The 18,494-nt window shown below is 41.8% G+C and overlaps 1 protein-coding gene across 5 annotated transcripts in view; it reads left to right on the forward strand.

The window, feature by feature from the left end:
- Positions 1-18,494, forward strand: part of Snx4 (sorting nexin 4) — an 80,979-nt gene that overhangs the window by 16,048 nt on the left and 46,437 nt on the right. For all 5 annotated transcript variants that reach the window (XM_050159819.1, XM_050159818.1, XM_050159817.1 and 2 more), the window contains exons 2-5: positions 6,986-7,107; positions 9,373-9,508; positions 10,547-10,696; positions 11,508-11,555. In XM_050159819.1, the coding sequence (XP_050015776.1) occupies positions 6,986-7,107; positions 9,373-9,508; positions 10,547-10,696; positions 11,508-11,555 (456 nt within the window). The remainder of the gene's footprint in view (positions 1-6,985; positions 7,108-9,372; positions 9,509-10,546; positions 10,697-11,507; positions 11,556-18,494) is intronic.

The following is an 18,494-nucleotide window of genomic DNA, read 5'->3' on the forward strand; positions in this document are numbered from 1 at the left end:
GAGCCACTTTAACTTATTTTTCTGTATATGGTGTAAAGAAAAGGTCCAGTCCCCTTCTCCTCCCTGTTGATATTTTTCTGGTTACTTACTGGCTTACCTCCGTGCACTTGCTAAAATCAGTTGACCTTAAATGTGGGGTTTATTTCTGTCCGTGTGTCTGTCCTTACTTTCGTTCTGCACTATCCAGATTACTCTGGATTCTTCAGAAACAGCATGGAATAGGTCCTGTTTTTCAAAATGGTTTTTATTACTCTAAGTCTTTTGCATTTTATATGGATCTTAAGAACAGTTTATCGACTTCTTCCAAATACTCTGCTTTAGAAGGAACAGAATGTTACTTTCTGATACTGTGAACATGTCCATGATGTTTGCCATTTGGGGTAGATTGTGGCACTAAGGCCAAGTCGGTCTTCATTCTTTTGTGTGGGCTTTCTTCCTTTGTTACCTGAGTCTTGATAGAGTGATTTTTTTCTTTTATTAATTAATTAATTTTTTATATAATATTCTGTCTGTGTGTCTTCCTGCATGCCAGAAGAGGGCACCAGACCCCATTACAGATGGTTGTGAGCCACCATGTGGTTGCTGGGAATTGAACTCAGGACCTTTGGAAGAGCAGACAATGCTCTTAACCTCTGAGCCATCTCTCCAGCCCCTAAGAGTGGTTTTTTCTTATGCTTGATTGTTTACACTTCCTGATTCATCTATGGATGGAGCATAAGCCTTCCAGTTGGAAACCTTAGAGATTTTAGGAACTCCCTCTTTAGACCAGGCTGGCCTCGAACTCAGAGATTTGCCTGCCAGTGTTGGGATTAAAGCCTTATTAACATCATCTTTGTGATTTTAGGAGAGTTTCTCAGCTATGCCATTCCCTTAATGGTTTGATATTTTTTTTTATCCCAGTGTTTCTGCCCTGACATTTTTGGTTTCACTACTTTTTTTTCCCCCTTTCCTATTCTAAGCTATTTTTAAACATTTTAATAATCTTGGGTGGCTCGAGGCCTATTTGCCTATTTTCTTTTAGTTTTAATGTTTTCTACAATGTTAAATGTGTGATTTTAATAGCACCCTATTCTCATTAGCCAGCTCTCAAGCACAGTCACATCTGTGAATGTGTCTCTTAACAGTTACAGGTATTGGTTATGTTAGATATTGTCACTGTTTTATGCTAATAGGTTTAGCACAAGGAATATGGTATACATCTACCAGCCCTGCTGGTATTGCAGTTAATGAATGAAAAAAGAAATAAAAAGGAAAGGACATGACTGTTCCTAGGTAAGGTAGAGGAGAAAGTTCATTGTAGACAAAAGGGAGAGTCCACAGTAGTCAGGACCCTGAGCTATGTGAGGAGAGGAAGAGGGGAGGGAGGCTGTCTTAGGGTTTCTATGGCTGTGAAGAGACACCATGACCACAGCACCTCTTCTAAAGGAAAACAGTTAAATGGGTAGCTTATGGTTCAGATGTGGGAGGTTCAGTTCGTTATCGTCATGGTGGGTCTTGGTGCCAGAGAAAGGACTGAGAGTTCTGTATCTTGTACAGACCACACGAAGTGAAACTGAGACACTAGGCATGGCTTGAGCATATACGAGACCTCAAAGCCTATCACCACAGTGACACACTTCTTCCAACAAGGCCATACCTACTCCAGCAAAGCCACACCTCCTAATAGTGCCAGTTACACTCAAACTACCACAGAGGAGAAATAGGTGTAGCAGCCAAGAGGGCAAAGGTACAAAAGGGGCAGGTAACCAAAATGTCTGGATTATCTAGATAAGAACCTCTGGGGGAAGGGCAGCCTAGGCCCCTGGGTTGGAGAGTTCAGGGTAGAGGGCAGGGTTTGTCAGCCACACCACATAACAGGTAGGTAGGGGTGCTGAGAACCTGGAGGCCAGGTTCACTTTGATGTGTTAATTAGGCACCTCATCCATTTGTTCTGGGACTTGAGACTTAACAACCCATGTACATTGTTTTGATATTATTTTCGAACTTAATGCTTTTTTAAAAATTTTGTGCTTGTTATTACTAGATAGTATGACAGGCTGAAATCATGATTAATGTGTTATCTTTTGGGCTGAGAAGGTGATTTATCAGTACAGTTATGTGCTTTTAGAATTCAGAGAATTTTCACTGAAGCAGATGGTGATAAATCAAAAAGCAGGCTGTAGGCCAAGAGCTGTATGGTTATCTCAGCCAGTGTGACCTTTATCATGCTGATATCCACCAACTTAGGTAATTCTTTGAGCTCTCCTCTGATGTCTTCTGTCTCTCTTATTTTCTCTTGTGTGTATAAATATACATCACTTTCTGCATTTTTCTTGGGAGCGCTTCCTAAATATATTATCTATTTTTCATCATTGATTCCATTTTTGGTACTGTCATACATAAGTTTGATTTTCTCTGTAACTATTGCTTTTACTGTCGCATTTTTATGTGTGTTCGTGTGTATGTGCATTCCTGTGGGTGCCGGAGGTTGACATTAGGTCTCTTCCTGGATCACTCTCTACCTGCTTTTTCAGACAGTGTTTCTCACTCACCTAGAGATAGCAGATTTGGCTAGGCTGGCTAGTTAGCAAACCACAGAGATCCTCCTGCTGCCTCTTCCTCAGTTCTGGAATTGAAAGTGTTTTAATTGTGAGTGCTGGGGATGCAAACGCAGGCACTTTACGGACTGAGTCATCACCCCAACCTGTGCGGCTTTTTAAAAATCTCTTCTTATGTGTTACTTTTAACAAATGCACAAAATACTGAGTTTCATTATGGTATTTTTACATTTGTGTATCTTTATTTTTTTCCTAATATATACCCCTTCCCTGCTGCCTTTCCATAAAAGATCTGCTTTTTTGGGGGAGTCAGTGTTTGCCCCGGTGTGCACCGAATCTAAGGAGAACGTCAGGTGTCCTGTGCCTGCATATGAAAGTGCAGTCCCTCTCTCCTTCCTCTCCTCGTTACTCCCTTTGCACAGGGTCTATTGATCCTGGAGCTCACTGGTTTGTTTCTTGTTCTGTTTTGTTTGTATCTTAAGACAGGTCCCACTGTGTAGTCCTGGCTAGCCTGGAAAGGTTGCGTATGCTACTAGCCTTGTTTGTTTGTGAAGTTGTTTGTTTTTTGTGACTTCTTTTTTTTAGTTAAGGATTTGTGACTGCTAGTTCTTACATCAACTTGAAGCAAGCCAGAGTCATTTCAAAGGAAGGGAACCTCAACCAAGAAAATGCCGTCAGGGTCTGGGCAGATACCTGGGGCTACGCACACTGCTGCTGGGGCCATGCTGACCTGAGTGGCCTGTGTTGCCACCCTGGATCATGGTGACATTTGCAGTTTGCACTGTAACTACTGCTGAGGGTCATGTCTGGGTCTGTGGTCCTATACCAGGCAGTGTTTGAGTGATGTCCATGGCTTCTGTTACCACCGAAGGCCATGTGGACACCCAGGGTCTGGTCAGCCACCTGAGACCATGTTGGTGTCCAAGGGCCATGCTGCCACTGGGGCCACACTCATCTGGGTGGCCTGTGTAGTTACCAGGGCCATAGTGACATCTGGACCCAAGCTGCTGCTGAGGACCATTTTGGGGTCCATGGTCCTGCTGCAGCTGGGGTCTGTTTATTATCTTCATGGCCTATGTTACCACAGGGGGTCATAGGAACCATAAATGTTGAAATCCAAGGGCTATGCTGAGAGAGCTGGCCCTGCCCCTTCTGGGAGAGCTGGTCCCACATTCAGGATAGAGAGCTCCACCCCTCTCCACAGGGATAGAGGGCTGGAGAGCTGGCCCTGATGGCATGGGTGTAGAAGAGCTGGCTCTGCCCCTTGCCTGAGGGGCAAAAACTGACCAAATCAGCCCACCCCAGAATCTACCCCATCTGTTCTGCCAGAATACATGAACAGACTGGTTCTTTGAACCGTAGCTGCAGCACCTCCATCACTGGGGCAACAGCAGGATATTGGCGAGGAGTTTTGGTGAGGGTCCAGTATTGATGTCCCAGAAGCCAGAGACCTTGAACTAGACCCAACAACTAAAAGAACACTTGCAAGTAAAGCTGAGTGGACCAAAGGGCACACGGTGTGATGTACCACAACTCCCAGTGCCGTAAGACAAAGGAAAGACGGGAGTGAAGTGGTTTTTTTTGTTTGTTTTATTTTATTTTGTTTTTAGTTAATATTTTTTTAATTTTTTTTGAAGATTTTATTACATATACAATACAGTGTTCTGCCGCCATGTATGCCTGCATGCCAGAAGAGGGCACCAGATCTCATTTTAGATGGTTGTGAGCCACAATGTGGTTGCTGGGAATTGAACTCAGGACCCCTGGAAGAACAGTCAGTGTCCTTAACCTCTGAGCCATCTCTCCAGCCCCAATATTTTTTTAATTTATTTAACTTTATTTTGTGTGCATTAGTATGAAGGTATCAGATCCTCTGGAACTGGAGTAATAGACAGTTGTGAGCTGCCATGTAGGTGCTAGGAATTGAACCTGGGTCCTCAGGAAGAAAGCCAATGCTCTTAACCACTGAGCCTTCTCTCCAGCCCCTTTAATATTTTTTAAATTTTCTTTTGGTGAGGATGCTATGGGAGTGAGGGGGCAGATGAGGAGTAACTGGGATTGGGGTGCATAATATGAAATTCCCAAAGTCAATAAAAAAATTATGCTTAAGGCCGGGCGATGGTGGCGCATGCCTTTAATCCCAGCACTCAGGAGGCAGAGGCAGGCGGATCTCTGTGAGTTCGAGACCAGCCTGGTCTACAGAGCTAGTTCCAGGACAGGCTCCAAAGCCACAGAGAAACCCTGTCTCAAAAAACCAAAAATAAAACAAAAAAAAAAATTATGCTTAACAAAGAGAAAATGCCTTCAGAAGATTGAGCTATAGGCAAGCCTATAGGGCAAATTTTGAAATTAGTGATTGATGGGGAAGGGTCCAGTCCCTTGTGGGAAGTGCCATTCCTGGGTTGATGGTCCTGAGTTCTATAAGAAAGCAAGCTGAACAAGCCATGTGGAGCAAGCCAGCAAGCAACACTCCTCCATGGCCTCTGCATCAGCTCCTGCCTCCATGTTCCTTCCCTGTTTGAGTTCCTGTTCTGACCTTTGTTGAGCTGTGATGTGGAAGTGTAGGCAAAATAAATCTTTTCCTCCCCAGCATGCTTTTGGTCATGGTGTTTTATCATAGCAATAATAACCCTAACTAAGACAGGACAAACCCCACTTGTTAGACAAGGGTTCACCACTAAGCTAAATCCTCAACCCTTGCAAAAAATATTTTTAAATACAAAATCTGTGTTGTCTCGATGGGTTAGTAGATACTTGGTACTTGATAATGCGCCAGGTACTCTTCCCAGAATCCTCTGCTTGTAATATAGCCTGCTACGGACCGGCTCAGGGGAGTCACTCAGACCGCGGGAGAAGCAGGGTCTTGGTAACAAGGAAGGCACAAGTTTGGCGAATGACAGACACAACACACAAGGGAGTGCTTGGAATCTGCTGCAATTTTACTGAATTCATGTTTTCATTATATAGTATTCAAAGAACAAATCAGAAGGTCATGTGTTGGTTGGCACAGTATGAAAGCTTCTTTTAGTCACATCAGCAATATTTAAGAAAAGTATATTATCAGGAACAGGTGTTAGACATAAAGCATCCTTAGAGGAAATCTTGTCCTTGGGACTGTAAACCTCAGGCAAGTGGTTTCATCTTATGAACAGAAAGTTTCTGTCTCATTATCGCTATCATGGCCTCTTCCTAACCCTTTATTTCATCTAGTGACCAAATATACCTAATCAGTTCTCTGCACCTGTTGAACTATGCTTTTTAGTACCTTCTTTGCAGCAGACATCATGGGGGTTGGGATCTAGCAAGCCTATCCATAAAGTTGAAAGTATAATATAACAGTCTTTGTCCATCAACATTAACCCATCTATTCCCTTGCTCATCATACACCCTGTGTATAACAAAGGTTCTGCTGTAGTCTTATACATTCCCATACTGTGCTTCCTTATCCCAGAGCTGTTCCTGAAGAGAATGATCCTTGTCTTGTATATATAAAGACAATCATTATTATAAAAGAGATTGTGCAAAGCTCATATCCCGTATAGCCAGCTAATCGAGAAACCCGTCTATGCCTCAGCTGTGGCTAATACCAGGCTGTCTGCCATTGACCTCCAGGAAGCCTAGTCCCATGGGACATGTAGCTCCCGTCCGGCATAATGACATATGTCATGTCACACAGACGACACTGGAGTTGGTGTGGCAATAGCCTAAGGTTTTTTATTATTGCAATGATGAAACTTGAACTCAGAGAGAGCCTCAAACATAGTAGGCAGGGCTCTAGCCCTTAGCTGCATCCCATCTGAAGGCTTTTTCTTATATATTCCTTTATAGCTTTATCCTTGGTTGCTTACGTGGAATGTTGGAATTATAATAATTAAATGTATGGTACCTATTAAAATATCTTTCAAGAAATTGAGGTACTGTAGTATGTTGATAAAAGAGGTTGTCACTTGCTGTTATTATTTAGTAACCCATAATAACTTAGAAAATATATTTATGTGTGTTTGTGTGCTGCGCATGTGTATGAAGGTTAGAGTATATAGCCTTGGTTGCCATCCTCTCCTACCTTACTGAGATGGGTCTCCTGTCACTGCCTCCTGTGGTGCCATAGGAGCATTGGAGTTACAGGTGCATGCTGCTCATCTAACTTTTACAGAGGACATGGGGATTCAAACTCAAGTCCTCATGCCTGCATGGCAAGCACTTTACCTGTTGAGCTGTTGTCCCAGCCCCCAAACCTTCTGGAAATATTTACCAGTGCTGGATTTTATTAGTATGCCTATGAGTTTTCCAATACCATTTTCACTAGCATATGTTAATTACATAAAATAATGGGTTTTGTTATATTGTCATGCATGATTATAGTATCCTTTGTTCGTATTCCCCCCCCATCATCCTCATGTATCAATACCATCTAAAGGGCTTTTATTGTTCCATTTATTTTTGTCCAGATGACGGGAAATAATTTTTGGTTGAAGAAAATAGAAATCAGTGTTTCTGAAGCAGAAAAGAGAACTGGAAGAAACGCCATGAACATGCAAGAAACGTACACTGCTTACCTCATTGAGACACGGTAGGTTGCCAGGATTGGGCCTACCTTTAGGTGGAGAGGTTTTTCTGGCAGCTATTGTCTATGAGTGGGGTTGAATGTCTGCATTCCTTCAGCTGCTGGGGTGTGTTTTCTTGTGATAGGATATTGTTTCAAGATAAAAGGATGGAGATTTGTCTTCTAGAGCATGTAGGAATGTTTGGGGAAGCAGTATGTTATTCTTCTAGTTGGGAGACAAGGCCAAGGAAAACATTTGTAAGTTAGGATAAGATTATTATTTCATGTTGAAGTTGGGAATCTGAACTGGAAGCTGTTTTATTTATTTATTTTATTTATTTTTTTTTAAAGATTTATTTATTTATTATGTATACAGTATTGTCAGTATTCTGTTTGCATGTATGCCTGCAGGCCAGAAGAGGGCACCAGATCTCCTTACAGATGGTTGTGAGCCACCATGTGGTTGCTGGGAATTGAACTCAGGACCTTTGGAAGAGCAGGCAGTGCTCTTAACCACTGAGCCATCTCTCCAGCCCCTGGAAGCTGTTTTATACATAGTTGATTTAATGCCTCTCCAAACTAGACTGTGATTAATATTCTTGTGTTTTATATTTCATATTGTATTTCCTTTTATTAATGTATAATTAATAACCTTAGTGTAAGCTTAATATATTTGTTTTATTTATTTATTTATTTGTTGTTTTTTTGGGGGGACAGGGTCTCTATGTAGCCCTGACTGTCTTGGAATTCACAGAGGTTCACCTGCCTCCTGACCTGCGTCTGTGCACTATGCCCAGCCTGGTGTGCACATTTACTACTTACATGTAGGGCGTGGCAGTGCACAACTGTAATTCCAGCACTAAGACCCGGGCTATATAGTAAAACCCTGTCTCAAAAGAATAATGATGAAAACAATAATTGCCAAGTATAGTGGCTAGAGAGATGGCTTCATGGTTAAGAGCATAAACTGCTCTTGCAGAGGACCTAAAATTACCAGCACCCACATCAGGCATCTACAATTGCCTGTAACTCTAGCTCCAGAATCTAACACCTTGGCCTCCGAGGACCCCTGCACTCGTGTGCCATACACACACAAAGACACACATAATTAAGAATAATAAAATAAATCTTTTTAAAAAGAACAGTAGTGTATTGTAAATCTAGTTACTCAGGAGGCTAAGGCAGGAAAATTAATACCTTTCCTCTCTCCCTGCCCCTCCCCCCCAACTGGGCCTGGTAGGCTGCCAGTCCATCCAGAAGGATCTCTCAAATGTATGAGTTTGAGGCCAGCTAGGCCAGCCTGGTAAAACCCACCTGAAAACCAAAACAAACTTACAGAGAAGTAGCTGCTGCGCTGAGCCTCTCTAATGACTGCTCCAGGACTACTTTAGCTTCTCGGTCACTAGGTCTTGATGGACAAATACACATCGTGATCATTTGTTCATTTCTTGGAGGACAAATAAGTTATTGTCAAGTGAATAATTGGAAAATAAGGAGGTTTGATAATGTTTCAAATTTCTCTGCAGCTGGGCATGGAGGCACACTCCTTTCTCTTTGCACTTAGAGGCTGAAGCAGGTGGATCTCTGTGTTAGTTCCAGACCAGCCTGGTCTACACAGCAAGTTTCAGGCCAATAAGAACTGCATAGTAAGAAAGACCCCATCCTAAAGAACAACAAAGTCAAAACCCTGCATTCATGATGGCAGCAGAAATCTTGAGTGCTTTAAAATAGCCTTCACACGCTCTTTCCCTAACTTCCTTCTAAGTGCAGTTTGGACTTTTCTGTAGGTAAAACATGAGGTGCCTGCCAGCTCTGTAAGGGAAGAGACGTGAGTTGTGATCTTTCTTCCTTGCCCTTCCAGAGCTAACTTTGTTCTTGTGGGTCTCCTGGTATTCAGGTCTGTTGGATTGACTCATACACTGAACCCAGACTTTGTGGTATCTGGGTCTTTGTCATGAAGTTGTCCCCTCATTGTGGCAGTAGTAAAGTTACAAGTGCCTTTTATGTAACAAATATTGTAAAACCAATTGTACACTGCAGCTTTTAGGATGTTCCCATATAGCTATTTCTCATGAGTTCAGATGGGTTTTCCATAACAGAAGGAAAGTACTCGGGTGAGAGCTTTGAATCTGAGCGCACAACACACAGAGTGTGCATTTGTAGCCGAGCACAGCTGCATCCTCATCTGTAAAATGGGCACAGGAAATCTGTTTCCTGGAGTTGTAAGGTTTTGAAGGAGTTGGCATCATGTGTTCAGTTTTGGAGTAATAGATGCCTTTGATTCCTTTTCAGGTCAGTTGGACATGCTGACGGTCAGAGCGTCCTCACAGACTCACTGTGGAGGCGCTACAGCGAGTTTGAGCTGTTGAGAAACTACCTTCTAGTGTACTACCCGCATATTGTTGTGCCACCTCTTCCTGAAAAGCGGGTAAGACAGAGCCGTGGGAGTTGAGAAGTGCCTGGAATTGACCCCATTCATTTATTTGTTTTCTTTCTTTTTTGTTTCTGCTTTTCAAGATAGGGTTTCTCTGTAGCCCTGTCTTGGAACTTGCTCAGTATGTATAATGTTACTTGTGTGTTTATGATTTTGGGGTTGACCATCTAGTCAACCTTCCACGAAAGGGGCTATTTCTTTTACTTTTCGCATTCACTAATTGCCTAGAGTCTTTGTCTCGGGTTGAGGCCCCATAAGAGGCCTCTTTCCATGCTAGCATATATGTTAGTGTTACCCTTGTGCAGGTCTTGTTTAGGCAGACATGTTCATAGGTATAGCTTTCCTGTCATTCCCAGGAGACATAATCTCACAGAGACTTCCTATTCCTCTAGCTCTCACAGTCTTTCTGCTCCCTCTCCCAGATGTCCCCTGAGCTTTGGGTGCGGGAGCTGTGTCGTAGATGCATCAGTTGGCCGGGCACCACAGGATCACTTGTTCTCTGCATTGTGGTTTTCTTTAGTGGTCTCCTTCTGTTGTAAAGAGAAATTTCTAAGTGTATGCTGTATGGTTTGATGTCAGCTATGTCAAGCTAGAGTCATTTGAGAGGAGGAAGTGTCAGTTGAGAAAAAGCTTCTAGAAGATTGAGCTGTAAGCACACGAGCCTGTGGGACATTTTCGTAACTAGTGATTGATGTGGGATTGAGATGGGAGGCCCAACCCATTGTGAGTGGTGCTACCCTGGGCTGGTGGTCCTGGGTTCTGTATGAAGGCAGGCTGAGCAGCCAGCCATGAGGAGCAAGCCAGTGAGCAGCACCCCTCCAAACCTCTGTATCAGCTCCTGCCTCCAGGATCCTGTTCTGACTTGCTTTGATGATGAACAATGATATGGAAGTGTAAGCCAGATAAACTTCTCTCACACCTTGCTTAGTCATGGCGTTTTGTCAATGCAGTATAATCCTAGCTAAGACCGAGGGTAAGAGCTGTACTTACCTGTGGTTGAGCCTGTTCCTAATGGTTGCCTTGTTTCCCCAGGCAGAGTTCGTGTGGCACAAACTCTCTGCTGACAACATGGATCCAGACTTTGTGGAGAGACGACGGATAGGCTTAGAAAACTTTCTCTTGAGGGTTGCTTCACATCCTGTCCTTTGTAGAGACAAAATCTTCTATTTGTTTTTAACACAGGTATTCTTCTTTTAATTAGTCTTTTAAAAAAATATTTGAGTTAGACTTTTAAAAAAACTAGAAAATGCTGATTCTTGACTCTTGAGTTAGCTTTTGGTAGGCAGTTTATTGGTTAGTTTGAATTTTGGGCTATTAGATTCTGTCATTAGCTGAGATTTTTTTTTTTAATTATGTTCTCTGGAGTGTGACATGGGGGAGGGGTACACCTGCCATGGCACATGTGGAGGTCAGAGGACAGCTTTGTGGAGTCAGTCCCTCCTTCCACCGTTCCAGTAATTCTGGGAATTGGCGGTGGCGGGGAGGAAGCAGAAATCTTTAATAAATAAATAAATTTAAAAAAAAAAGATACTAAAACTGGGCTGGAGAGATGGCTCAGTGGTTAAGAGCACTGGCTGCTCTTCCAGAGGTTCTGAGTTTAATTCCCAGCAACCACATGGTGGCTCACAACCATCTGTAATGAGATCTGGCGCCCTCTTCTGGTGTGCGGGCATACATGGAGGCAGAATGTTGTATACATAAGAAATAAATAAATCTTTAAAAAAAAAATACTAAAACTTTATGTCTTTTAGAATTACCTAAATGAAAACTTAAAAATCTTCAGTGTTAGGAGGCCAGATGTCTAAAATCTTGGATGTTTTTCACACTTTTGGAGTTTGCATTGAATTTGTAGTTTTGAAGTAAAGAAAATGGTCTCTCGTATAACTTGAATTAAGAACAGAATGGTAGATACTCAGTTTATTTCATGAGGAACATTATGTGTTGGTTGTTAGGCTTTGCAGTAATGATCTCTGAAACTGACTTTGACTTTTAGGAAGGTAACTGGAAGGAGACTGTGAATGAGACTGGATTTCAGCTGAAGGTAAGGATATTTGTGTGAATATGTGCTCCACATCCCCTACAGTTCCCATCATGGTAGTGTGCTCTTAATGGAGATGTGGCTCTATTTGCTGAGCTAATGGTGGGGGTCAGCTTTGCGTCTAACATCGTTGGAAGGATTTCCAAGAAAACACCTCAGTTCACTTTTAATTTGTGTAATTTTAGTTTGGGTTGGGCTATAGTGTGAAGTTTCTGAATCCTCCCAGAAACTATTTTAAATCAATAATATAAATTCAATGTATAGAGTTTTCATACAGTATAGGAGTACATCTACATTTTCATTTCCTTAAATTCTACCTGGCCACTTCACTTGTTCTCTGACTCCCACATTTGCTTACTGGGAGACAAAACACTTAGGGAAACCCACACTTGGTTTTTACGACATTGGTAGACCTAGGAAGAGACCTTTGTCTTACTTCTGAAGCATGGTAACCAATTTGAAAAGAGGTAGGAGTCATGGTGAAATGGTCCCTGTTAGTGATGCAGGTTTATAGTCATTAGCATTGGTGCTTGTAAAAGAGAGTTCCTGGAGACCGAGAAGCTCAGTGGTGAAGAATTGGGGCTCTCCAGATCTTCCTGAGGGACAGCCAGCACAGGTTATTACAGACTAGAAGGGTTTGTCTGCTGTAAGTCGTGTGAGGAGGGGAGACAAATACAGAATAACTTTGTAAAATACAGGTTGAATAATCCTAAATTGAAAGTCTGAAATTTGAAATATTCTGAAATACTAAGTATTTCAGAATTTAAAACATTTTATTGTATAATTCAGTTTTAGACTTAGAGATATTTTTTATTTCAGATTTTACGTAAAGGGATACTCAACTGGCAAAGATTACATTGTAAAGACCCAAACATTTCAGATAAAATATGCTGAACCTAGTATTTAATATAAGATAGTAAATGATAGCCAGGCGTACTGGCACCTGGCACATACCTTTAATACCAAAATGGGGAATAGAGGCAGGTGGAAACTTTATGAGTTCGAGGCCAACCTGGTCTACATAGTGAGTTCCAAGACACCCAGACTACATAGTGAGACCTTCTCTTGAAAAACACTTAAAAAAAGGTGGTAAATGATGAATCAGTTCAACATAGTACACCTAGACAAGAACAAACTACGTTCAGTAATTTAAAAACACCTTAGTAACATAGTACACCTAGACAAGAACAAACTATGTTCAGTAATTTAAAAACACCTCAGACTAGGCTTAGTGGTAAATAGTGAAATTCCTTGGGAAGTGGAGAGGATTAGAAATTAAAGGTCATCTTCATCTTTGTGAGTTTGAAGATAGCCTGGGCTATCTGAAACTCAGTGTCTTAAAAACAAACCAGCCAAACAAAAAACAAACAACTCCTGGAGCTTCAGACATTGGCATATAGGAATTTGAAATTCGGTACAGAATAAACAGGAAATGTAATCAAGTGTCTGATTCTGTCATGAACTGACTCTTAACTAGTTAGGTATTTTATTAGCAGATATCAGTTTCTTGATTGTTAATTTTGCACTTGGTTGTCCTTAGAGGAAAGTTGTAAGTTTAGGGATGGATTTGAAATAATTTGAAACTTTAAAAGACTCATATTTTACATTTTCTGATAAATATTCTAAAATATATTACAAGTGAATAAGGAAAGATAAGACTAATATCAAGTTATTTGCTTGAATTTTCTGTATATGAGCAGATATTTAGTCACTGATTTGCCATTAGTCTTTACTTATTTATCTGTTCTTATACTCAGTTTTGTCCTAGTTTGGTAGTGTTGAGATAACTTTCAAGTTTGTCTGTTATTCTAGAATGTGCTGTTTACAGGGTCCTTTAAATCTTGTGGGCAGATGGCTTTAAAGTATTTAAGTAACGTTTTGTATTTGTATAGCCTTGTGGTTTAAAGCTTGAGGTTTTCTTTTATAAGGTATTTGAAAGGTTATATTTAATATAATACATAAAATTAATAATTCAAAATGTCACATGTTGAAAGTAGGAGCTATTTCAGAAACTTATTTATTATTTTATTATGAATTCTTTTTCAAGTCTTTCTTCCATGAGAAAAATGAGATGTTTTTGGACAGCCTCACAATGCACAAGTATACACACATGTATTAATATATGACACCGTATACATACGTCGATAGGTGTGCATTCACACACACATATAGGGCCACATTTAATTTATATGAAGGTTGTATATCTAACAATTAGTTATCTGATCACTGAAAGCTACAATTAGGCAACACAGGATTCTGCGATGTTCAGATGGATGTAACATGGTTTGCTGCCATACTTTCAGCCCTCTCAATCCCCGCTTCATGTTTGGAGTATTTATTTAAATACTCATGGTCTGTGAATCTGTGGAAGGAGAGCCCAGGGTTTGTCCCTAGAGTAATGAACACAAAGTAGTTCAGTGCAGACTAAGATGGTCAGTTAACTGCATCATGAGAATGCTCACCTTTGTATTGCCCAGGTCTTAATGAATAGAGGCTGATTCAGAAGAATCTGGAACCCTTCTTTTTGCTTGGAAGAAGGAATGCCAGAGACAAGGTGTGGCCCTCTGCTAGCCTCTGATTCCACAGTCTGGGTACCTGCAGAATGTGAGGTACTTGCTGCTCTAAATGCTGTGCAGACCGTGACTGGCCTGTTCTTAAGGAGTGGGATATGTGTTAAGAAGGGATAAGTCATCTAGAAAATACGTTGAAGCTGGTTCACAGGTGGTGCACTCTCTTAATTCCAGCACTCAGGAGGCAGAGGCAGGTGGATCTCTGAATTCATGGCCAGTTTGGTCTACAAAGTGAGTTCCAGGACAGCCACGGCTACACAGAAACCCAGTGAAAAACAACAAAAAAAATTTGTTTTTGAATTGTGAAAAGCAGCACAAGAGGAGTAGACTATGATTGTTGTTAATGAACCAGTAGGGTTTGTTTTCTGGAGTCACTTTAAGATGAGTCAGGCAGGCAGTGGCTAGCAACACAAAGCACAACTCTTTCCCAAGAGGGAATAACAAGAAAGTATTCTAAGGCTCACGAGCAAGCATGACCTGGGAACACAGAATTGGGTTGTCTAGAATGATGGGTTGTGCTGTGGAGGGTGCATGAACTCCATGAACAGAACAAAATACATTACTGCCTTTACAACACACGTGGGTGGGGACAGCAGGTGGGCAGGTTTCAGCAAAGCCAGGAGAGCACTGCTGTAGCACTCAGATGCTTTTTGATAGCATTCTTAGCCTTCGGGTTGGTGGAAGCTAGAGGTCTGCTAAGAATCTATTCCTAGGGCTCTACCTAATAGTCAGAAGTTAGGTCAGTTACCCTAGCTAGTGATAAAGGGCTAGTGAAAGGACCGAAGGTCCAAGGTCGCTTTGGCTGTCAACCTGTAACATTCTAGCTCTGCACAGTCACGATATTTTCATCAGTCTGGACAATCTTCAACATAGAATCCTCCAGCCCCCAGGAACTTCGGCTCTCACAGTTCACAGTTCTCATCCTAGCATTTATGAGGCTGAGGCAGGGGGATCATGAGTTCCAAACCACTCCAAGCTGTATATATGAGGAGATCCTGACTCAAGAAAAGTGTGCACGGAATTTGTTATCTAGACTGACTCTTTGTGTTGTATAGAGTATGTATACTGGGTGTGCAGTATAGAGGGCACTGTTACTAAGACAGGAACAAGGGGCACAAACTAGGATGGTTTTGGGCAAACTGACCTAATATAGTCTCCCTTGAAGAGATGGTTTTTGAGTCGAGATCTGAAGGATAGGAGATCTGCAGTGGAACCAACCCTAAGGTCAGCAAAGAACAGTTAGAGAGAGAAACCCAAGCTGGGTAGTTTCTTTGGCAAGGTTTAGGAGAAAATAGAGAAAACGCTAAAAGTGTTGACACGGCAGCCTTTATGCTGCTCCAGTGAAGGCGTAAGTCACGAACAAGGCCACACCAGTTTGGAGTTATGATTAATAGGGTGTTATTTATTTAAAGGGGAAAACTTACAGATCACCGTCCCAGACAACAGCCATCTGCACAACCAGGAAGGGAGTCTAGTCTCCGGCGGAGCAGGAAGTGAAGAGAGCGAGCAGAGGAAATAGCCGCTTTTTTAAAGGGAGAGAGACCACGCCCCAATGGGCTGGTATCACAGCAGCTATTGGTTGGAGGGGCGGAAGGACCTCCCGCAACACTCCAGAGTCAGTGTGCATTCAGAGTGTGCAGCTTTGTAAAACAAAAATGGACAGTCAAGAAACACATACAGCATGATTTCAGATAATCCTGCTTTAGAGGAGAAAAATACGGGGCTATAAACAGCACTAGGTAAGGTGCATCTTTGGGTGTTGAGTGGAGAGCTTCTGGGTGGATGCAAAGTAACCTGTCAGCTTTGCAGTGGGCTAGGAAACTCTTCAGAGTTGCTTCAGAAGACTCTGGTTTGGTCTCATTTTAAGCATCTTCTTTCTGTGTGATCTTAAAGTGAGCAGTGGCGATGGACCTATTCTGCTAGATGTTTGGTAAGGAAAGGTTTAAAAGTAAGAAAAAAGAAAAACATTGTGGGATCAGAAAGTAAGATTTGGGGCCTGAGAGATGACTCAGAGGTTGGGGCTGCTCTTCTAGAGGTCCTGAGTTCAAGTCTCAGAACCCACATGGTGGCTCACAGCCATCTATGATAAGATGGTGCCCTCTTATGGCATACATGTAGACAGAACCTTGTATACATAATAGAAAGAAGAGTGAGAGCTGGGCATTGGTGGTGCATGCCTTTAATCTCAGCATTCTGGAGGCGGAGGCAGAGGCAGGCGGATCTCTGAGTTTGAGGCCAGCCTGGTCTACAATAGCTAGTTCCAGGACAGGCTCTGTTTCCAAAAACCAAAAGGGGGGAAAAAGGAAGAGAGAGTTTGAAGCTGGGCATAGTGGTACATCCCTTTAATCCCAATACTCAAGAAGCAGAGGCAGGTGGATCTCTGTACGTTCGAGGCCAGCCTGGTCTACAGAACTAGTTTCAGTACAGCCAGGATTACACAGTGAAACTCTGTCTTAAAAAACCAAACAAACAAAAGTGAGATTTGAGAGGACTGGAGAGATGTCTCAGTGGTTAAGAGCACTGGCTGTTCACCTTCAGTACCCAAGTGGTAGATAACAGCCATCTTTACCCAGTTCCAGGAGATCCATTCCTGCCTTCTGGCTTCCACAGGCCCCAAGCATGTACATGGTGAACAGACTTGCCAGACATACATGTAGGCAACCCCCCCCCCCCATGAATAAAGAAATAAATGTATTTATTTATTTTAAAGTGAGATTTGAGAGGTCCAAGAGATGGCTTAGCAATTAAGAGCACTTGCTAATTTTGCAGAGGGCCTGGGTTCTTTTCCCAGCTCCTACATGGTGGCTACCATGTAGCTATATGTAACTCCAGTACCAGTATTTTGGCTTCTGGGTACCAGGTATGTATGTAGTACACATATATACCCACAGGCAAAACACTCATACACATAAAATAAAAGGAATAAATCTTTAAGCTTTTTTGGTGTTTATTGACCAACTGTGCAGATCCCTTACTCTGGAGTTGTGGGCGCTGAGTATATGAAAGAGCTCATTTGTTATTTGTTCCTATTTTCTTAGTGGAGTAACTCAGATATCCTGCTGGTTTTGGTTTACTTTGTTGTGTTAATTGAAAGTATTTGTAATTATGGGTTGGAAATTGGAATAATATAAAGTCTTCATGAGGATAAAGATATTTTTAAAAAGCCAAACTACATTTGGTTTTTTTAAAAATGTATTTTTTTTTTAAGATTTACATTTGTATTTTGTATGTATGTGTACCACATGCATGCCTAGTGCCCATGGTGACTAGAAGAGGGCAGGGCATGGGATCCTTGAAATTGGAGTTGCAGGCAGTTTTGAGCTGCCATGGGGGTGCTGGGAACTGTGAAGCCAGGCTCTTTGCCAGAACAGCAAGCTTTCTTAACTGCTAAGCTATCTCTTTAGCACCCTGGTTTGGGTTTTTTGTTTGTTTGGGTTTGGTTTTGTGGATGTTTTTGTTTTTTGTTCTTGAAGACAAGCTACGTAGTTCTGCCTAACCTTGAACTTTGTAGACCAGGCTGGCCCCAGTGATCCGCTTGCCTCTACCTCCCAAGTGCTGTGATTATTGGTGCATATCACCATCTTTTTGTTTTATTTTTGAGACAAGATCTCTCTACATAATCCTCACTAGCTGTCTTGGAACTCATTATAGACTAGGTTGGGTTAGCATTCACAGAGGTTGAACTGCCTCTACTTTCCAAGTGCTGGACTAAAGGCATGTACCACCATGCTTGACACAGTTTTCTTTTTCATTTCTGTTTACGTAAAAAATTAGGATTCTCATGCAATGAAATTCCTATTTAGTATTTACCTCTCTGTCTCTTCTTAGAGAACAATTACCTAGAAATAAGTGAAGTTAAGAAGATGTGTTTTGTAAGCCGGGCACCACACTGTCTCACACCTGAAACCCTATGCTAGGGATCTAGAACAACAGGATGAGAAGTTTAGGGCCAGCCTGGGCTACATGAGACCCATCTCAAAAACCAAAAAAGGGATGTCTTTAGTAATGTGATACCATCTAGCTTGCTTTATTTAGCATAGTATTAATTTAATGTAGCTATTTTCATTTTTTTCTTTTTCTGAGACATTATGATAACAAGAAAAATGAAGGCCCATGTGGTTTGGATTCCACCTGAGAAGTATGCTCAGAACACACAGGATCTCCATAAAGCAGCAGGTTCACAGCCTGCCTAGGCAGGTCACCACTTTTCTTGGCTTGGAGATAATGCAGAGCTGTTGTCATTACTGGTGCATTGGTGTTGGTGGTTGTTAGCTTGGAATCACTGAAGGCCACATACTTATGCTGATTTGTAACATGCTGTGTGCTGTTCTCAAAAGAAGCTATTCTTTTTCAATATGTTTAATATGCTTAT

Source organism: Alexandromys fortis, unplaced genomic scaffold (genome assembly GCF_014885135.2).
Source record: "Alexandromys fortis isolate MF-2015 unplaced genomic scaffold, M_Fortis_MF-2015_v1.1 scaffold_119, whole genome shotgun sequence".
Lineage (NCBI taxonomy): Eukaryota > Metazoa > Chordata > Mammalia > Rodentia > Cricetidae > Alexandromys > Alexandromys fortis.